The 23877-nt window shown below is 37.6% G+C and overlaps 1 protein-coding gene across 2 annotated transcripts in view; it reads left to right on the top strand.

Moving 5' to 3' along the window:
- Positions 1 to 23877, top strand: part of Irbp (Inverted repeat-binding protein) — a 178088-nt gene that overhangs the window by 94646 nt on the left and 59565 nt on the right. For both annotated transcript variants that reach the window (XM_067147594.2, XM_067147593.2), the window contains one exon: positions 22168 to 22345. In XM_067147594.2, coding sequence (XP_067003695.2) covers positions 22168 to 22345 — 178 coding nt within the window. The remainder of the gene's footprint in view (positions 1 to 22167; positions 22346 to 23877) is intronic.

A 23877-nucleotide genomic window follows, 5' to 3' on the forward strand; every position in this document is an offset into this window, starting at 1 on the left:
AGGTTATGAAAGTATGACCCATAGCACATAGCCTAGAATTAACCATCTATTGATGAGGAGAGTACTAATTTGGAAAACACCAAAATTAAAAAACAGTAGTTTATTTATTCGTATCAGAAGTATACATATTTTACATAGCATAATGGTACTGAATGACATACATATCAAGTAGTGTTTACCCAGAATTTTGCCGAATCACGGGCATTAGGTGTCGCAGCCATCAAGTCCTGTATTGTGCAATTTAAAGGTCACTACAGTTCATGAAATGGGCTGTGGTTTGGTATTCAACACATTCACATTGCCTGGATGTGCCAGGAACACCCCACTTTACTATATTGATCCTTGATCTACCAACTCCAGTGTAAAGTCTGTTCAATGATTTCCATGTAGACCAATGTTCCTCGTGTCCTGGAGGGAGATGTTCAATTGGTAGCATCCAATCAGCAAGTTGAGGATTTCTAGTTCTCCCTAATCTCAACCTTGTGGATTGAGCAGATTCATTTAAATCTTCGGTTGTATTCAGGAAACTCCTCCTAGACCTCAATCTTCAGTGGGCAGGTTCATATCCATACAATGGGTGTGCACATGAGGCAAGTGCTTTAGTTCTGTCATTCATGGATGCAATTTCTCTTCTTATATCTGGTGGGGCAATTCCAGCCAAACAATAGATTCTATCACATGGAGTTGGTCTCAAACAGCCAGTGATAAGTCGACATGTTTCATTTAGAGAAATGTCAGCTTGTTTAGCATGACTGAATCTGTACCAAACAGGGTAAGCGTACTCTGCAGTGGAGTAACACAGAGCCAGGGCTGTAGTTCTCAACGTCTTCGGATGTGTACCCTAATTGGTTCCAGACAACTTGCGAAGGATGTTGTTTCTAGCCGACACTTTCTGCTTGATGTTCATGCAGTGTTGCTTGTAGGTGAGAGCACGATCCAATGTTACACCTAGATATTTAGGTGTTGGGCAGTGATCTAGTCGAGTATCTTTCCATACTACCTGCAATTTCCTTGATGCCTGTCTGTTCTTTGAAACTTTTGTATCCACCTGTTCAATAGATTAAAATTTAATGTATTGAATAGGTGGATACAATTAACCCAGAAAAAGAACTAAATAATTCTACACACCATGGAAACTTCACTTCTAAGATACAAAACCTTTACAGGGAAGATATTCTCAAAGCTACTAGGCAACAACCTTCATGATTGCTACCTGTGAGACTAATTACCTCAGATCAGTGAGTAAATACCTGGCTCGCCTTACTTTTCTGAAACGCTGCAGGGACAACATCATTAGTAGGGGTATTTCAGTCACCTCGACAAAGAATACTGCAGTATATTTGAAACGTCTGCAAACTTTACAGGATGTACAGAAAACAACAACATGGTTCAACCCAGAAAAAGAACTAAATAGTAAGCAAGTAAGTATTTCAGATATGGCACTATATTCTAACCCATTGCCTTTAATATACCCCAGATATCTTATCCATCCCAGCTGCTTTTCTGGCTTAACTTTTGTATCTTTTTGTAAATGTCTTTATTATCTTAGGTAAATTTCAATAATTTGCCAGTATTAGTTGCCTCATCTATCTGGACATTTTCCTTATATTCAAATACCTTTACATACTGCTGACCGAATACCTCTACCTTCTGTAAGTCCTCGTGCATACACTTCCCCTGTTCATTAATGATCCCAGTATTCATGTTGGGAACAAGCCGAGATGGTGTTTGTGTACGGCTAAGCCAATGGAAACGGCTATACCAAAACAAGTACCCTCACAGACACCAACCACATCACACAACGTTTCAAGCCATTTTTGGGCGTTTGTGTGATCATGGGTCCTTTCAGACAGATGAACATGCAGGGAGGTGGTGGACTGTGCGTACACCAGATCTGGAGGAACAGGTTCTACAGAACATTGAGACGAACCCTAGTACAAGCTCCAGGCAAGTGGCCCGCCAACGTGGTGTAAGCCAGACTACGATTATGTGTATCCTGCATGACAACCGCTATTATCCCTATCTCCTGCAACGAGTGCAAGAATTGTCAGCAGCGGATTTCCCTCTACGGGAAGGATTTTGTCGATGGTTTTTGCACCAGGCCATCACAGTTATGGGATTTCTGTCATCAGTCCTCTTTACCGATGGAGCAGCCTTTACCAGAAATGGCATTGTCAATCTTCATAATCGTCATCTGTGGGCTACAGAAAATCCCCGAGGAATGGTTGAAGCGTCTCATCAGCGTCGGTTCAGTATCAATGTTTGGGCAGGGATTCTTGGTGGCCACATACTTGGACCAGTTATTATTCCACAACGCCTCAACGGAGGAACGTACCTGGACTTCCTGCAGAATACTTTTGATGGATTGCTTGAGAATGTGCCTTTGGCAATAAGACAGGTTATGTGGTTTCTGCATGATGGAGCACCACCCCACTTCCGCATTACAGTTCGCCAACTCCTCAACAACATCTTCCTTAGGCACCGGATAGGACGCGGAGGCCCTGTTGCATGGCCTCCTAGATCACCGGACTTAATCCCCCTGGATTTTTACCTCTGGGGACATCTGAAAAGCGTTGTTTATGCTGCACCAGTTCCTGATGTGCAGATCCTTCAACAGCGTGTTCATGACGTCTGTGACGCTATTTGGTGAAAAGCTGGAATGTGCAAAAGAGTGAGGTAATCCATGATACGACGTCTGAATGCATGCATTGCAGCCCATGGAGGCCACTTTGAAAATCTGCTGTGACGTGAATGTGATTCAGCATTGTACTGTGTTCCGGGACTATTTGTTGTCATTGCACGCACACCGTCCATTTCCAGACACATGTTCGTAGGACTTTTTCCCTCCGTTTCCAGTCACAAATCAGTCCCTGCTGTTTGTCGGTTTTATTAAAGCACCCTGTATATGTGCCAAAGTCAGAAGAGTCATATTATGCAATATAAACATCCAAATATTTTCTATTATATCCAAAATCTTAAAAAATATGTAGTATGCATGAATTTTCTTCCGAAAAGGCCAAAACATGCAAACATGCACAGAAAAAGGACAGTTATTTGGAATCATTAAATCATAAAACGTGTATTTGCGAAGCTTGAGAAGTGTAACCATTGTATTTACTAACATACATTTTCATGGAAATATGGAGTGATAATGATGGTAACAACAACAACAACAACAACAACAACAACGACGACGACGACGACAATAATAATAATAATAATAATAATAATAATAATAATAATAATAATAATAATAATAATTTTATGGCCTCAGATACCATTTGCAGGCATTTTAATTTGGTACTATTTAGGTTGCCTGTGTGTAAAACTCATTGTTCCCTTTTACTCTACCTGGTGGGAGAGGAACAGGAGCTCTATTTGTGAATCTTTTGTTGAGAATTTATTTTGTCTGCTAAACACCAGATATGTCACCAGAGATTTTTCACATGCCAACATCATATGAGGTGGACTGCAAAGGGGTCTTTATTTTTCGCCCTTCAATAATCCGGCGGCCTCTACTGGAATAAGAGGCGCAACTCACAAACTCTATGAAAACCATAGCAAAAACAGGAAAATAACAGTTGATATAAACAACACAATCAGCAAAACATTAGATATTTATCAGGGAACTAACTTATGCAATACATATATTGTTAATTATATGGACAAAACATAATAAAACTTTTCTCCTTCTTCTTCTTCTTCTTCTTCTTCTTCTTCTTCTTCTTCTTTCTGGCCTTTTACCAATTATTTGGGGTTGGTGTGACGTGCACTTAGCCTAGTTTTATGGCCAGATGCCCTTTCTTGTGCCAACCCTTTGTCAATGGTTGTATTCACTTTTGCATGTTTCTGTGGTGGTTGGTAGTGTGATGTGTTCTGTGTATTGAAACAATACAAACAGCCAGTCCCTGAGTTAGAGGAATTATCAGTCATGGCTTAAATCCCTAGGTTCCTCTGAACATAATATAATATTATCATACATACTGAATGTGAAATCAGTAATCAATTACATCTATGATTACCAAGAAAACTGGAAACGCCATGTTCAAAGGATGGAATCTGGAAGACTACCAAAGGAGATTCTACGCTATCAACCAAGAGGACAGAGATCTATAGGACGTCCTATGAAGCGATGGAAAGAAAATGCAAGACCGTAACAGGCCACATGGCCCAGTACTTGGAAGGATGATAATGATGATTATGACATAACCTCTCCTGCCCAAAGGCCAACCTCACCTTCCTGAGATGAAAAAACCTGCTCCCAGCCCTGTTGACAGAGTCACGGCGGTATAACCGTTACATCCATTATGGAGGAAATGCTGTGATTTCAGCTAGTCCATTAGCTGAGAGGTGGCAGCCCCACCAATGGTCTTACTTCCTTCAGGCTAGCAACCCGTCGGAAGGACATTTGATTGCTTTCAAGTCTTGCAAAAAGTAAAATGCAAGACCGTAACGGGTCACATGGCCCAATACTTGGAACGAAGATGATGATGATGATCATACATAAAAATACAAATATAGCATTGGAGACATTATGACAGAATTTCAATAATTCAACCAGATGTCTTCATAATAACACACAAATAAATCTAGAATTTGATTTGATTTTGATTTGATTTGATTTGATTTGATTTGATTTGATTTGATTTGATTTGATTTGATTTGATTTGATTTGATTTGATTTGATTATTTATCATCAATAGAGCTATTAATTCTCCAATTACATATGATATAAGGAGTTGAAAACTTTTGGGAAGAACTTGATTACATACGGTATTATTGAAGATCCTTGATGAGCATATAAAAATCTTACTTGGAGATTTCAATGCTAAAATAGGCAGAGAAAAGAAGTATCGCTCAGTTGTAGGAAAATGGCCAGCTCATAAATTAACGAACAAAAATGGCCAAAGATTAATTGAACTTTGTGCAGATCATGGACTCATTTTGGAAACCACCAGATTCATGAGGCGACCACATAAACTTATGAACTGGAAATGCCCTATCGTAAAATTGGGAGAGTTTCAGATTGATCATGTTGCTATGGATAAAGATTATCATAAAGAAATTTATAATTTCAGAGTCCTCCGTGGAGTAGACATTGACTCGGATCATTATATCTCAAAAATAAAAATCAAGTTAACACCAAAAAGGAAACACAAACGTAATCATCACAAAGCAAGGAGAAATTATGATCCCAGTTACTTTATAAATAATAAAATATATTTAGAGAGATCCAAAACACCTTTAAATGACAAATTAGAGACAATGATCAACAACCTTAAAACCATAGCTGAAGAAATCGCTCCAATTAAAAGGAGAAAGAAACATGCGTGGTGGAACGGGGAATGTGATAAAGCAATTCAAGCAAGGCACAAGGCATGGTTAAACGATCAACAGAGGAAAACAGAAAAATCTTGAAAAGAACTAATTAATGCCAGAAGACAAACAGCTAAAGAAATTAGGACAATTAAAAGAAATTATCAAAAGGAAATGCTTAGCACTATAGAAGAAACATTCAATCAGCATAAAACAAGAGACTGTTACAAAACATTCAAGCAATATCAGTCTAAGTTTAGCCCTCCCACACTTATGTTAAGAAAAAAAAAAAATTGGAAAAATAGCACACAATAATCAAGATAATGCTAACATCCTTGCAGAATACTTTAAAGAGTTACTTAATTGTGAGGATCCTGTGGAACATTTAGAATTTGACCCTAACCCAAAAAATAAAACTCCATTACAAAAGATTATACCACCAGTTTACAGTGAAGTGAAAACAGTAAGTAATGCACTTAAAAACTACAAAGCAGCAGGAGAGAATCAAATAGTAGCAGAAATATGGAAGAATGCTAATGATCAGACTATTCAAAACCTACATAAGTACATCATTGATATTTGGAACACGGAGAAGCTTCCAGAGGAATGGAATACAGCGATAATCCACCCGCTGCATAAGAAAGGTGATCGCTCCGATCCAAATAATTATCGGGGGATATCCTTGCTTGATATTACATACAAGATTTTATCCAAGATTATATACACAAGAATCCAAGAACAACTCGACCAAGAACTTGGAGAATATCAGGGAGGATTTCGACCAGATAGAAGCTGTCCAAATCAAATCATTAGTTTAAAATGGATAATGAAGCGCCAAAGAGTTCAAAGTAAGGGTCTAGTCATCACGTTTGTAAATTTAAAAAAAGCATATGACAGTATTAATCGTGACTCATTATTAAAAAGCCTTAAAGAATTTGGATTACACCAAAAACTTGTTAACCTCATTAGTATGACTTTTAAAAATACAAAGACAAAAGATAAATTTAGAGGTGAATTATCAGAATCATTCACTATAAGAACTGGACTTCGACAAGGAGATGGACTTTCACCATTGTTATTTAATTGTGCATTGGAGAAGGTTATGCGTGAATGGAACAAGAAATACCAACCAACTATCAAGATCGGTAGAAGTATTAAACTCAACTGCCTTGCTTTTGCGGACGATTTAGCATTACTTGCAAATACAATAGAAGAGGCTAAATTTCAAATTGAACAGCTAGAAATTATAGCCAAAAAAATGGGATTACAAATTTCATTTGAAAAAACAGAAATGATGCCAACTTTTAAAGTTGATTTACCAGTTATTCAACTGAACAGTAATAAAGAGATTAAAATTGTTCAGAAATTCAAATATCTTGGGGAAATAATAACATGGAACACAAATGAAAAAGAAGCAATAGAACACAGAACAACTAAATTTAAACAAGCACAAAGACTTACCTGGCCAGCCTATAAAAAAAAATCTCTTTCGATAAACGCTAAGCTGAAACACTATAATTCCATAGTTAAACCAGAGGTAACGTATGCTAGTGAAACTTTATTCAAATTAAATGTAAAATCTACAACAGACAAATTACAGAAAACTGATAGAAGAATTCTTAGAGCAATTATTAATAAAAAACACCAAGTTGATGGACAGTGGAGATTGTTGCCTAACAACATTGTCTGTCGTGAATGTGAATCAATAATATCTACAATGCGTAAAAGAAGAATTTCCTTTTTCTGTTACATATTAAGATTACCAGACACCAGGATATTGAAACAACTATTTGATTACTTTTTGAAAAATAAAATCAATAATAATTGGTTCAAAGAAGTTCAGGATGATTTGGAAGAATTGGGTATAACTCGGCAACAAATCAAAGACAGAAAAAAGAAGAAGATTTTGAAGAACAAAAGCATTAGTCTCAAACTAAAAACAGTTGAACGGAAACAATCTACTATATCGGACACACAAAAGGCTTCCAGGTCGGAGAGGATGAGAAAGTTCTGGGAGAAGAAAAAGAAGAAATTAACTCAAATGTATTGATTTAAGTGCTCCAATGTGGGTGTAAAATATGTAAATAAATAATAATACATTCAAATAATAACAATATTAACAGCACTTACTACTACTACTGTACTACTAATTATAACTAAGCAATATATACATATTTACAAAACACATAAGGAAGAAAAGAAAACATGAAAACAGAAAAGTGTTTAACATTTGCAATGACCGAAGGAAGTATAACTCTCAGTTACCAAATGCACAGAACAAGTTACAAGGAACAACACACTGTCTATGAAGCATCCATAAGATGTCTGCGAATTTCACTAGCTGATGAGTGAAATATATCCACCATCCCGTTAATTTTGTTCAGGGATTTTAGGGCCTGCATAAACCAAGAGTTTTTGTGATTCTGTACTGCACCTGGATAATTGAAAGGTGACAGCCTGTCAGGTGTTGCGGGAAGGAATATGAATTGGTAGCAACCGGATTAAATTGGGACAGTCAAGAAAATTACCGATACATTTGTGTATGAAATGTGCGTTGACATACCTGCGCCTAGTTCTAAGAGACTCAATACACATGTTTGTACAAAATAAGTCATAATCTATCAATGACAGCTTGATACTCAAACACTCTTTACTGATCCATTTTGAGAATCTGATCTGTACTCGCTCTAAGGCATTAACTAAGTATTGCTGTGAGGGGATCCGCACTTCAGAGCAGTACCCTAGACTAGATCGTATAAGTGAGAAATACAGGGTTTTCAAAGGGACAACAGATTTAAAACCCTTGCAATTTTTTTTGAGGAAACCTAACATTTTAAATGCCTTGTTAACGATATTTAACAAATGCTCATTGAAAGATAGACCATTATGATTACTAGAAATAACACCAAGGTCGTTAATTTTATTAACACACTTCACTTCTCAATCTTTTATATGATAATTGAATACACTGACTTGCGATTTGCTTGTGAAGGATATTGCACTGCACTTTGAAATATTTAGGGGTAAATGCCACTTTTTGCACCAATCACTAATATTATTTATATCAGACTGTAAGCTTAATGTTACTACCACAAATGTAAATTATTCATATAGTTGTAAGTATAATACTGTAAGTGTAATTATGTAGTGTGGTATCATTTGAATTCTAAAACGTGTATACATCATTTGTATGAGTTTCTAATTATTGGATTTGTATCCAACAGAAACACAATAAATAAATAAATAAATAAGTAAATAAATAAATAAATAAATAAATAAAATAATGTACATTCCAGTAATGCAACCTCTATCTTGAATTTACAAACTGCTCCCGTTTATCACAGTGTGACAAGTCTTCACCAAAATATTCCTGATGACTTATTTGTAATAAGTACATAAAAAACACACGCTCTTAAAATCTTGGACTACTAATTATAGAACTTTTTAACATGAATTAGCATACTATAAATATAATAGAAATCTAAGAGTCTATAGACACTTTCTATAATCTCAAATTTTACATTAATGATAAAAGATGCATAACTATGTACCAAGCTCTAGTTGAATCTGCTCTTAGATACCAATGTGAAGAAGTCAAAACTTACAATTCATAAGAAAGCAAAAGAAATTTGGAACAGATTCTTCAAGTTTAACAAAGCAGTTTTCTACTTAACAATCAAAGTTTTGATATATTTTATCAGTTCTGCACATCTACAAAACTGAAACATAAAGTACAAACAAAATGTGAGCACGTTAATGTATAACTCTTAAAGTACATGATAAATGCTTGCATTAACAACTGTGGAAGGTGTATTTTCAATTTTAACTGAACCTCCTACAAAAGTATCTAAAACACTGGTAGCAGCTTGTGACATGATCACATATGCTCAGCCTAAGAAATTTGATTTTTTTATGCAGAAATTATTATGGAAACAGTCAAAAATAATTTCTGGGAATTTAAAACTGCCGCTATTTGTCAGGAAGCCACCAATGAGGTTTCTTGCATAGCAAATATAGTATGATATACTGACGGCATTTCCAACATTTGCAATGGACTGTGGATGAGGATGGATGAGGTACTTGCAGGGGAGGAAATGTTTGTGTTAATGTTGTGCTAAGCCGAATGCACCTGGACAGGATACACACGCCAGTAACATAAAGTAACTCTGGCAAGACCATAAATAACTGTGCAAAACCTATGATAATTAGTGAAGCTGAAAGGTGTTTCGCAGCATTAAAGAGTGTGGATGGGGAAAGACAGACAATTGGACAGTTTTGGCAATGTTGTCTGTTGAGCAATAACTTGTTATGGACATGGTCAACTTCAAGGAGAAAGTTGTAGACATATTGTGTATTTTAGTTAGAAAATTATATTGCTTATCATGCCAAATTTGCATACATTTCTGTAAACACATATAGTTGTATTTGCTAGAGATGGGAGTTACATATCGTAACATGATAATGTATCCTATTCCATCAGAGTAAGCTGTTCCAGAAATATTATGATCTGCCCGAGACCGAAATACAAAAGTAACTGCCTGAGCGAAACAAAGGGAGGGGTAGGAAGTTTCTGATTGGCTAACGGATGTTGGGAAGCATAGCAGCTTGCTTTAAGCGTGCCTCCTGTGCAGGATCACAAACTTTAAACCTCCTGCGCAGACGCGAGCAGTAATTTTGTAACAGTTTAGAGGCAGTGCTGATATTCGTACCCTGCTACTTGCTGGCCGGTTACTTAGTTATTCGAAGTGCTCAGTATTAGGCTTACTGTTTGTAATACATACACAAGCGTAGTTCCTTGAAACTGTTACGTGTGGTCTTCCCACTTTGAATCTTGTTTCTTGTGTTGTGGACAATGAGCAAAAGATCTGATACGATTTAAGTGGACAAAAATTCAATAATTGGGAAATAGTTTCTTAGAAACTCGTAAGAAGATACCAAATGATAATAATATTACAATTTTAAAAATTCAACCAGTTCATGTAGTTCTCATTAATATACATGGTACTAAAGTATCAGGACATGAAAAGCCATCACAAGAGCCATCATGTGTATCTGTCCCTCCTGAAACTACATCATCGACTGCAACTTGCTGTGATCATAATTTTTAAAAATACAAAGGTAAAGGAGTGATACAGAGAAAAAAATGCTAGACAAGCCACTTACACAGTTATTTACCGCACATTCCCAACCTTCTTGCTAAGGCGGAAGACAAAGATTTTGGAGATTTTTTATACTGGATTTTCTGAGCGAGTTGGCTACACATTTCGGGTCACGGTGAACTAACCCCACTGTCAGCAGCCCTGAAGATGGTTTTCGGTAGTTTCCCAAGCAAATGCTAGGACTGTTCCTTAGTTGAGGCCACGGTTGCTTCCGTCCTAGTCCTGTCCTATCCTATCCCATTGTTATCATAATATCAGTCTTTGTTGGTGAGACGTAAAAATACATAAAAAGAAAGAAAGGAAGAAAGAAATTATTACTGCATTAAACTCTGCTTATTGCACCCGCCCCTACCCTAAAAAGGCACTGGCATGAGATCTACAGGGTCGCACACGGGTCTGAGAAATTATAAATAAATAGGCTCTGAATTAAAGTAATCCTTATAGGCATACTGGGTAGGAAATATGGGTCATACCTTACTAAAATGAGAACACATTCGGATTAAATTTTAGCTAACAAGATCGGTTTATTTAACCTTGATGGTAATGAGAATGGCGCATTAAGATACACTGATGAACTACATTAATGTTTATAAGTGGTGTTGTGAATTATTCTGTGGACGTCTGTCCGTTATGCGTGATAGAAATGAGTGAGTTTATCGCGAAGCGATATATCGTGACATGACGTGAATGGAAAATTTTACCATAACACTGAGGCTATATCATATCACTAACACATAAAACTAACATGCACACAACAACATGTCTGAGTGATCCCTACTCTAATGAAAACCTAGATTTCCCAATGAAATGACGTAAAAGAAAAACACACAAATATGAAACGACTCCTGGGTTCGAACCAACCCTCGCTAGTATAGACATTGCCGGGCCAATGGACAGAACCATCGCCGACCCTATTTACAATCAAAGCATGACACATAGAACACACAAAAATCATACATGATATGCAGCAAATACATGAGGCACTCCAATCTTCTTTTTGGCACTGTAGGCTTCCAATGCCTATGTTGAGCATTGAACTGACAACCCCTTGCGATGAAGACGTAGTCCTGTAATCCCTATCTATATTATATTCAAACAATTAACAATGATTCGCTGGCAAACATTAGCATTATCAGCCGGGTCACTTGTTAATAAATACACTACTCTGGCGTATTGAATAAATCACATATTTAGCCGTTGAGACAGGCCAACTTCCCTTTGACTTAATGTCCCTCTTTCCTCAGTTACGGGACACTCGCACAAAAAAAAAAGCACAACTGGGAGAAAGGTCGAACGGCCACGTCCCTCACCCCGGGGGTCGATAGCCCTACAAACAGGCGTAACATTCCCTTTTAAAAGGAAACAAAAACACTTCACACTGAAGTACATCCACAAAATAATCTAAGAGCTCATTCCTCATAACTTGCGCAAATCACCTTGAATTCAACACACATTTTCTCAACAGTATCACGTCACTTTTACAACGCGACACCGGTATTACAATGCTAATATTTGTGTGACTATTATTATTATTATTATTATTATTATTATTATTATTATTATTTTCATCCTTAGACTGTCATTCAACAAGACTTACCTGGTGCTTAACACGTCATCACACGCCCCCTTATTTTTACATGACAGCACGCCCCACGGCAATTTGCTCACACATGTTATATATTGTTGCTCTGATTTTGAAACGAAGAAACCAATCCTCAAACGTTAACAACATTGTAAGAAAGAGAATTTACTTACCAAAACATCATATTTAGGATTGTAAATCATTATTAGTAATTTAAAATATTTTACAACACGAGAACACGCTATGTTAGCAAACTGCCGCAATTCCAAGGCTGTGACCTGACATCAAAGCACGCCCCGTTAGCAAATTGCCGCATACTATATTTTAGGCATTTTCACATAAGTTGCATTAACACAAGTCCAGTTGAATTAGTAAAATATGAAATATAAACAAATATGATTGATTTAAGAAACATCGTAAGCATATTACTTCTGTCCAACAATCAGCCAGTCTAGTCATTTTCAGCTGGATCCTCCTGTTGGGTTGAGCATCTCGAACACGTTGGCACTGTATGTTCTCGGCAGATGGGAATGTCACATGCGCAACAAATAACCATTGTTCTGCTATTTTTCCTTCTAGGGCAGATACCACACATAGCATATTGACCTGGTTGCAGGGGCCTCTCATGTGGTTGTAGCTGTCTCACTTTAAGAACAGGCTCATGACGTTCAGGTTCTTGCTGAGGGCCTACTGAAAGGTTCAGTGCCTCTTCGTTGGGCGGTGGGGTGTGGTGTTCGTTACCAAGCTCACACGGTTGTATTATTTCTTCTGCAACACTCTCTTCTGAGTCACTATTAACATGCTCTAAAATATCTGTTTCATCAACGTCACTATAACCAGAAGTATCTTCACCTAATTTACTTGAATGACATTCTGGAACACTGTCCACTAAATCTCTCACTTTAGCTTGTTGTACGTCGTACGGATCCATTTCCAGGTAATGGCGCGAACAATAAAACAGAAATATTGCAACTGTATCATATTAAATATACGCGAGAACTCGCCCGTTAGCAATATGCTCACTAATGTTTGTACGCGACAGCACGCACGTTGGCAATCTGCTCACACAACGTAACACCACCAACAGAAATGTGAACTGACGTAGAGAGGAGACAGCGACGAACTGGATTAGGCTACGGTCGTTATCCATAGATGTGGGGGGAGGAATATCTGACTGCCCGCCCATTCTTGGAGACAACAAAGGAAGATATTAGGATTATTGTTCAAACGCGGCAAACTGCCGCGGGAGCGTGTGATGACGTGTTAAATCATACCGGTCTTTCGTGCTGAATCTACTTTGCAGTTACAATACAATTATGTACTCAAACGGCAATTAACACCTAATTCATAACTTCTAATTAATTGATGGTTAGCACTTCGTTACTTCATCGTCACACGGCAATACAACAATCAACTCAATATTCACGCGATATTTATCTCACACTCAAATTGTAATTAAATCCTGACAAATTTAATCAAATAATCAATTTAAATTATAACGCTCTCTATCTAAATATTTCAGGGGAGGCCTTGGGGTATCAGTTCTGCCGGCGATTCTTGTAGCTCCGTGACTTCACACAATATAGTACTTACCATTTTTTACCTGTCATGCACTTATCAAATTAGAATAATTACACTCTAACTGCAATTCCCTAAACTCATTATTACTGGTCTTCTGACGCAAATAATCAAACAAAAATCTCTCAAGATAAAATAACTGAATAAATCTCTACCACATGCAGAACTAATGTATTATATTCCCTAAATTATTTACAATCAATCACTCAGACCTGTCGCCGACTTTATAAACTAAGAATTAACAACTACATGCCCATTTCGGCACTTTATATTCCACTAGACTACATCTTTAACCTTTTATAGCGTCAGCTTATGATAAACCTTTCCCATCCCTTCTAGACATGCCACATATTAAGATTAATACTCATCTCTATCACGATGACGACATCTTTGTCAGGTCAGGAGATCCATCCTGGGTTTATTCCCGCTCCATGGATACCACGGTAATCAGTTGCAGCTCCACCACCGCTTCAGGCTTGAGGTCTATTGTTCCTCACTGATGAAACCACTGGTAGTACTCCTGTGCACAGATATGTCACTATTTAAATTTTACACTTCAATTAATCAGCATTCAACATGAACGTTCGAGCACTACTTTGAATGCTATGCCGTCCCTCGTGGTTCAGTACCGAATTCCGTCTATCGCAGCTACTTTAGCCTTTGTTGCTCGTTGGCATTGCCGTGCTACAGTAATAATAATAATAATAATAATAATAATAATAATAATAATGTTATTACGTTCTGCACTGTAAGTTCGCGATACGACACTGCTCATTAAATATTCATGTAGATGTCACGGAGAATAACTTTGTTCATTTTTTTAAGATGAATTATTTGACTTCACTTGAAAATTTAAGTTTAAGTCACTAGAACAAAGAACTAGTGCAAGCGTAGCGAATATAGCTCAACCCTCACCAAGCTGAAAATCCCGAGTGAGAGACTGCGCCCTAGGCAGTGGTTTATACAAAGGGATCATGTCTCCCACCCCTAATCTGCATATGGCCTATTCATGGCATATTTGACGTGTAATAGTACGACGATCGGGTGACCAGCAACCGTCTGATGTGATCGAGACATAACCGCCCAATTATCCTTCATTAGATTTCCTTTAATTAATTAAAGTCTGTCCAGCTTCCCCCTCTCTGCTCTGGTGAACTCCCGTCTGAAGGGTGAACGGTGACGATAACCAGATGGCCCTTGGTAACTTTCCACTCATAACTGAGGCCGTATTCTTTCTTGTATGAAAAGTTAGCATGTAATATGACATTAGAGACTCTAAATAAATGGCTCAATCATAGTTGTCTCTTTTAAAGTGAAGAACGACTCCAGAATTCAGATTTGAACAAATTTTATCTCGTAGAGAATTAAGTTGGCTAGTCCGAAATAAAGATGGCTCTGGTATTCCGCTTCGGAAAAATCTGTTCCCCCTCATTCTCTCTGTCGTGAGAAAGGGATGTCTTCTCTCGAGTGATGTCATGGGAAATCCCCATTCATAACCCCTCCTGAGTGTAGGTAGGCTTGGCTTCTGCCGCGAGTTCCAGCTACACAAAAGGCAATATTGCGCAATAGGTCACAAACAAAGAAATCCTGTACTCAATTTATATATCGTACTGATGCGGATGTTGATTAATTTCGATGTCCCTTTTCTCAGATAGCATTGCGTTGGTAATTTGGAAGGTCAGTATTAGCCAAAGGTCCTTAGATCATGCCCCTGTCGAGTTCATTATGTCTTGCCTGATAGAAGGACTGTTTCCATATCTCATCCCTGCAATATCGGAAGTGTATATGACACTCTTTTATCAACATATTTTATAATTTTGGGACCAAGTGTCTGTTTAATTACAGATCCTTGGGCATCTAGGAATACACAGAACTACCTAGCAATCACAGCAATTTTTATAAACAAAGGTTTTGAAGTATTAGTTTTCAGAGTGTATATGCATCATTGCAAACATTTTCTAGGAATAGTCAAGAATGTGAGTGACGAGCTGGTGAAAGGGAGAGAGGGAGAGAAGAAAGCGAGATGAAGATATAGTATTGTTATTTATTTGTTATTTATTTTATAATATTTGCCAATATTAGTTATTTTTATACAGCATTTACAATTATTACAATCAGGGTAAAAGATGTTTAGAGAATGTAATAAGCCGAACAAACATTCCCCTCATGCTGGGTAATAGCCGCAGTTAAGTTACATTTCAGTTACTGCAGAATTTACCATACTGTAGATTCAACCTCGTCCTCCCCTATTATAATGAGAGAAATTTAGATAACAGTGACACTATGAGCAACATGGTAAATATTAATTGTTAATTTTGTCTACAACTGGAGTATTTATACAGTTGTAAGTTGGTAGTCCTTTGTAGGTATCACGGCATCCAATCTCGCAGCTTTCTTCAAACATGCTGTGAATATTGATATGTACAATATTATTAACATTAATATTATAAAATTAAATATTATTAACTCATGTTGCTGTGGAATACTTTTACGTATCTCAGAGAGTACCACTTGACTTTTTGCTAAAAAGTCAGCAGTGGTTAAAATAATTAAGTGTAGAAAGAGGAAGTACTGTGGTAATTACCAAATAACAGGGTATTACCGAAATGAGAATAATTGGTAAGATGGTGGGGATGATTCTGAATCTGTCTTTGAATATTTCCACTATATATTACTTGATTTGAACCAGCAGTTGTACTTTCTTCCATCATGTTATCTTGCTGAAAAGTACAGATTCAAATTTGTTTTCATTTTCTTGTTCAGAAACACCTGTGACTCTTTCCTCCTCAGCACAAGATGAAATAAATGTAATTTTTCCCATTTCTGTTATCACTTTTCTCAGAGGTGATTCAGTAATCTTAGCAGTAGCTTTAGATTTTCTGAATGGTGTTAATTTTTCCTAATGGTTTCATTCTTCTGAGACACTGCTGGTGTAGTGGTGGGAGAACCACTTCAAGTTTCTTCTCATCAGCTTCTTAAATTGCTCCAATGATAGGCCAAAAATATGACTAGGCAATAGACAGTTCCATGATAAACAGATATGTGTGAGCAGCATGTTGATTATATGGCACATTGATACAACCAATGAATAACATCTGGTGCTCTTCCAAGACTGATATTGTAGCTAGGGCAAGAACACTGGATGACATCATAAAGAAATGAATACATGGCTTCAAGTACATGAAAGTATGCTACAACAAATGTGAATTTTACTTGTTCCTGGATGTTACATGATTGTGACCACTATACTGTAACATTCTCTCTCTCTCTCTCTCTCTCTCTCTGTCTTTTTTTTTTTTCAACTTAATTTTCATTTCTGTGTGTTAGGACATCCAAGGCTGATGAATGTTTGTATTTCTAGTGCTTATCACCAACAAATATAAAGAACTTGTGGTCTTATGGAGAGGCATAAGCTCAAGATATTGGGGTTGAGGGAGACAAAAACGAAAGGATATGGGAAGAAGTCTTTGAGAAATGGATATGAGCTGTATTGGAGGGGGAACAATAATGAATCCAAAAATGTAGTTGGCTTCCTCCTTCATAAAGATATAGACATACAGACAGATGTCAAATATGTGAGTGATAGGATCATCCAGATGAGACTAAGTACTGGTAATGCAAGTATATGCACCGCAGACAAGATGTACCACCGAAGAGAAAGAGCAATTCCTTATCGAACTTGAGGAACAAATAACAGAGGAGAACACAATCATTATGGGTGATCCGAATGCCGAAGTTGGTAAAGAAAGACTAGGCTGTGAAAACATTGTTGGCCCCCATGGCTATGGTAACAGAAACTCTGAAGGAGAGAACCTGATTGATTTCTGTATGTGAAACAACCATACAGAACACATGTTATCAGAAGAGGGAGAGTCATAAAATAACGAGATACAGCTGGGATTGAAAGCTCAAGACTATGATCGACTTTATCATCACTGATAGAAAAGCGGGTCAGTATGTTACAGATGTTAAAGTCATACCCAACTAGTGCCTAGATAGCGACCATCGGCTATTAATTGCTGACCTCAAAGGTGTCCATGTGCACAAAATTTTGTGCACTTTGCCAAATGAATGGAGAGTTGCTACAGTAGCCCCTGTATACAAAGGAAAGGGTGATAAACATAAAGCTGAAAATTACAGGCCAGTCAGTTTGACATGCATTGTATGTAAGCTTTGGGAAAGCATTCTTTCTGATTATATTAGACATGTTTGCAAAATTAATAACTGGTTTGATAGAAGGCAGTTTGGGTTTAAGAAAGGTTATTCCACTGAAGCCCAACTTATAGGATCCCAGCAAGATATAGCAGATATCCTGGATTCAGGAGGTCAAATGGACTGTATTGCGATTGACTTATCTAAGGCATTTGATAGGGTAGATCATGGGAGACTACTGGCAAAAATGAGTGCAATTGGACTAGAAAAAAGAGTGACTGAATGGGTGGCTCTGTTTCTAGAAAACAGAACTCAGAGAATTAGAGTAGGTGAAGCTTTATCTGTCCCTGTAAAAATTAAGAGGGGAATTCCTCAAGGCAGTATTATTGGACCTTTATGTTTTCTTATATATATCAATGATATGTGTAAAGAAGTGGAATCAGAGATAAGGCTTTTCGCAGATGATGTTATTCTGTACAGAGTAATAAATAAGTTACAAGATTGTGAGTAACTGCAAAATGACCTCGATAATGTTATGAGATGGACAGTAGGCAATGGTATGATGATAAATGGGGATAAAAGTCAGGTTGTGAGTTTCACAAACAGGAAAAATCCCCTCAGTTTTAATTACTGCGTTGATGGGGTGAAAGTTCCCTTTGGGGATCATCGTAAATACATAGTATTAATATAAGGAAAGATCTTCATTGGGGTAATCACATAAATATGATTGTAAATAAAGGGTACAGATCTCTGCACATGGTTATGAGAGTATTTAGGGGTTGTAGTAAGGATGTAAAGGAGAGAGCATATTTGTCTCTAGTGAGACCCCAGCTAGAGTATGGTTCCAGTGTATGGGACCCTTACCAGGATTACTTGATTCAGGAACTGGAAAAAATCCAAAGAAAAGCAGCTCAATTTGTTCTGGGCAATTTCCGACAAAAGGGTAGCGTTACAAAAATGTTGCAAAGTTTGGGCTGGGAAGACTTGGGAGAAAGGAGACGAGCTGCTCGACTAAGTGGTATGTTGATATAGATGTTGATTCCCATAGGGAATCTGAAATATTTGTCCCGAATAAGTAAATTTATAATACCAATATAAATGGTCCGTTATTGGACATTATAAATTTTCCAGCTAACTCATTCCTGGTTGCCAGCATTTTGCCCTCATGTGCTAGGTTGGGCTCATCAGTTGGTACCTAGCACACCTACCAAGACGCTGGCTAGTGCATACTGTGGAGGCTACTGTGTAGGCTACTTGGAGCCACCGGCAGTGCCAATGCACTATGAGAGACTTTGTCTCACCACCAAAAATTGATGCCTGCAGATGATGATGGCCAAGCAGGCGTAAATTTTTGGTGGTGAGACAAAGTCTCTCATAGTGCATTGGCACTGCCGGTGGCTCCAAGTAGCCTACACAGTGGCCTCCACGGTATGCACTAGCCAGCGTCTTGGTAGGTGTGCTAGGTACCAACTGATGAGCCCAACCTAGCACATGAGGGCGAAACGCTGGCAACCAGGAATGAGTTAGCTAGAAAATTTATAATGTCCAATAACGGACCATTTATATTGGTATTAAGTGGTATGTTCCGAGCTGTCAGTTGAGAGATGGCGTGGGAGGACATCAGTAGACGAATAAGTTTGGATGGTGTCTTAAAAAGTAAGAAAGATCACAATATGAAGATAAAGTTTGAATTCAAGAGGACAAATTAGGACAAATATTCGTTTATAGGAAGGGGAGTTAGGGATTGGAATAACTTACCAAGGGAGATGTTCAATAAATTTCCAATTTCTTTGCAATCATTTAAGAAAAGGCTAGGAAAAGAACAGATAGGGAATATGCCACCTGGGCGACTGGCCTAAATGCAGATCAGTAGTGATTGATTGATAAAAGAAAATGCCAAAGATTAAGACATGGCTGTTGAAGGACATGGAAAAGAAAGGAAACTATGAAGCGAGGATAACAGCCAAATTACCCAAAACTGAGAAAGGGGAGTAAAGAAGAATGGTCCTCATTCAAAGAAACCCTTGGAAAAGAAGTCACAGAAATTTGCAGGAAAACAAGTGCCACACCAAAAGAGAAGGAAACACCTTGGTGGAATGACCAAGTGAAGACAGCAGTAAAAGATAGAAATATACTGAAAAAAAAATTAGACCTATCTAGCACAGGAATACCGGAAAAAGAAACTGGCTGTAAAAAGACTGATCCAGGAAGAAAAGGAAAAGTGCTGGGTTGACTTTACTATAAGGATAGACAAAGACTATACAAAATAGTAAACAGTAAAAGAAATGAATATATAAACATCCTTGCACTGAAAACGGATGATGGTAGCTCACAAACAGAGGAAGGGATCAGGGATGAAATGAAGAAGTACTCAACATGCTATTAAATGGAGATGGGGGCAACACCACTACCAATGACTGTAGTGTAGATGAAGTCAAAAACAACAAATACCCATTAACATAGCTTGAGATAGAAACAGCACTAAAAAGCATGCAAAATTGGAAGTCCCCAGGCTTTGATGATCACAGCTCAAACATGATAAATGCAGCTGGAATACCAGGCTTGAATTGGCTATATAGAGCATTATCAGTGATTTAGGAAAGAAACAAAATCCCAAAAGATTGGAGTAAAGGAGTCATCATCCCACTGTTCAAAAAGGGCAACCAATGGAAGTGTGGAAATAACAGGGGCATTGAGCTGTTGAAGCTGCTGGAAAGATCATAGAAATGAGACTTAGGATGATAGTGGAACCTTTGCTTGAGGAAGAACAACATCGGTTCAGGAATTACTGTGGATTTTATCTTTGCAGTAAAAATGCTAACAGAAAAGTACTGGGAATATGGAAGATATCTTGTGATTGCATTTGTGGACATTGAAAAAGCACATGATAGTGTTTCTTGAAACAAAATATGGGAATGTCTGGAAGACCTAAAGGTGCCAAAGTACTTAATTGACAAAGTCAGAATACTATACCTAAAGTGCTACAGCTGTGTCCAGATAGGCAACGGATGATCAGAATGGTTTGAAACAAAGAGAGGTGTCCAACAAGGAAGTGCCCAGTCTCCATTCCTGTTTGTAATAGTAATGGACAGGGTTGTAAAATCTATCAAGAAAATGGACAGTGAACCAAACGCCCTGGTATTTGCTGATGATATGCTTTTATGGGGAGAGACAGAAGCTGAAGTTCAGAAGAAACTTAATGAATGGAACAATACATTCAAAAGTCTTGGACTGAAGATGAGAAAAACAGTGGAAATGACCATCAACAGGGAAGAAACGAGCTCAAATATATTTCTGGAAGAAGTAAAAATCGGATCAGCTTTCCACTTCAAGTACCTCGGAAGTACAATCTCAAAAGATAACACTGTTAGACATGAAATATTCTGCAGGACACAGAAAGCATCAAACTTCTACAGTCAACTCAGAAACTTCTCTGGGACTGCAAAATATCACAAAAAGCAAAAACAATCATGCACTACACTTACTTCATACCAAACCTCCCGTACGGTTTAGAGACATGTATCACCGGGTGAGTTGGCCATGCGGTTAGGAGCGTGCGGCTCTGAGCTTGCATCCAGGAGATAGTGGGTTTGAACCCCACTGTCGGCAGCCCTGAAGATGTTTTTCCGTGGTTTACCATTTTCACACCAGGCAAATGCTGGGGTTCTACCTTAATTAAGGCCACGGCCACTTCCTTCCCAAAACTAGGCCTTTCCTATCCCTTCATTGCCATAAGACCTATCTGTGTCGGTGCGACATACAGCCAATTGCAAAAAAGCCATGTACCCTACTAAACGAAGACTTCAGTAGAATCCAAGCAACTGAAATGTGATTCATTAGAACCATGAACCAAACTACCAGAAAGGACAAGATCAGAAATGAAGTGAATAGGAAAGTAGCTGGTATTGAGGTTCCTATTACCAGTGTCACAAAGAAACGCAGACTTCGGTGGTATGGGCACATAATGAGAATGAACAGGGAAAGATCTGCCAGAAAATTTTTGACCTTAATCTCATAGGAAGAAGATCAGAGGGAAGACCAAGAAAATGCTGGATAGAGACTGTAAGATCAGATGTGGAGAGAGGACACAAATGGGAGGCTGTACTGGAACAGAAGATGTATGGAGACAGAAGGAGATGGCAAATGCTTGTACACCACACCTGGGAAACTGGAGTTGGGAAATGATGGTGATGATGATGATGATGATGATGATGATGATGATGATGATGATGATCACAGTTGTAGTTTTTAATCTTATATTTCTGAGAACAATGTTGTAGAGAAGAAATAGTTCTTGTTACTTGTTTACATATTTTTTTACTAATGTGGTAATTTTTAAAATGTTGATAAATTTTGTGGTGTGATTTGTTTGATCTTCAGTACTTTGAAGCTTGCCTCTCAGCGCATCTTCCTCTTCACCTGCAATGACAACCCTCACGCTGATGATCCTCATCGACAGCGCCAGGCACTGGATCGGGCCAGGACTTTGGGTCAGAGTGGGATAGATCTTGAGCTCCTACACATGGGAAAGAATTTTGATGTAACACTTTTTTATCAGGTAGATATTATAAGAATTCAAAGAGACCCCTTAATATTCAGTTTGCATGTTGAGTTCATTATGAAGATGAACTGAATGGGAGTAAAGAAGTTTCTTTTTATTGTTACAAAAAATGTACATCGTTTTTTTTTTATATTGGGGATATTTGTGAAATACAAGAGAGGCAGAATCATTCAGGTTACTAAAACAGGCAAAGGACTGCAGTTTACTGGGCTAAAACCTTATTGAACCAAGATTTCATTGCCAAAAGCCTACTTTATTAGCAACAGTGAGATTTTTACTCTCTTTGTTGCTGAACTGTTTGACGTGCATATTTCCTTCAATGTCATATGAAGTCTCTTCTACATCTTTTTCTTCTTCCACTGCTTTTCCCACACCTGTAGGGTTGCAGGTGCGAACTGTGTCACACATATGGGGATTTTGCCCTGTTTTACAGCCGGATGCCCTTCCTGATGCATACCCTATGTGGAGGAATATAATTACTATTGCATGTTTCTGTGGTGGTTGATAGTGTGGTATGTTGGCTGAATTTGAAGAGGAGAGTGTTGGGGTAATCACAAATACTCAGTCCCTGAGCCAGGAAAATTAATCAGATACGATTAAAATCCCCAGCCTGGCTGGGAATCGAACCCAGGACCCTCTGAACCGAAGGCCTCAATGATAACCATTCAGCCTAGGAGTCGGGCATATAAAGTCTCTTCTACATAATTGATTAAATTTGACAATTGTCAATGTGGCGCATATAAATAACATACAAATAATGCACAGTAGAGTTTTCCACCTATTCAATACTAAGTTGTATTTACAGTATTTACATTACAAAACCAAATTTCCTTGATTTAACAGTCGAAAGGAAAGAACAAAAGTTATCCTTTACAATCTTTAGAAAACTGACTCAAACTATAAATACCATACGAAAAGTTTCATACCATCCTGAGGCACATAAAAGGAGCTCTCTTTATCTGGTAACATTCCCTTGTCCAAAAACGATATCCAAAAAGAAATTAATCTCATTTACAAAATAGCAATAAGCAATGGATACATAAAACACTACATAGATAGATTAATGAATAAAATGAAGAATAAACCTCAAACGCAGGTGGTAAAAGAACATAAAAAGAAAAACTTTGCCACTTTTACTTATAACAATGGGAATATTTACCAGATTACTAATATTTTTAAGAAAATTTTAAAATTGCTTTTCACACCAATAACAACAATCAACGTTTAATTTTCAAGCACCAATGCATTGCAAGTAATAACAAATATTCAAATTTGGGGATACATATAGGCTTAATGCTCAAATTGTGCCAATTCATACATTGGGCAAACAGGCTGTAATTTCTTAGTAAGATATCAAGAACATATTAATGCTGAAAAACATAGGAAGTACTTGGCCATGAGTCTTCATATGATCGAATATAAGCACAATTTTACATCAATAGAAAGGGACTTGACCATTCGACGAACATTAAACAAAGGCAAATTAATTAATATTTTTGAAAATATCTATATTGAGATTGATCAGAAAT

The sequence above is a fragment of the Anabrus simplex genome, chromosome 5, assembly GCF_040414725.1.
Source record: "Anabrus simplex isolate iqAnaSimp1 chromosome 5, ASM4041472v1, whole genome shotgun sequence".
NCBI lineage: Eukaryota > Metazoa > Arthropoda > Insecta > Orthoptera > Tettigoniidae > Anabrus > Anabrus simplex.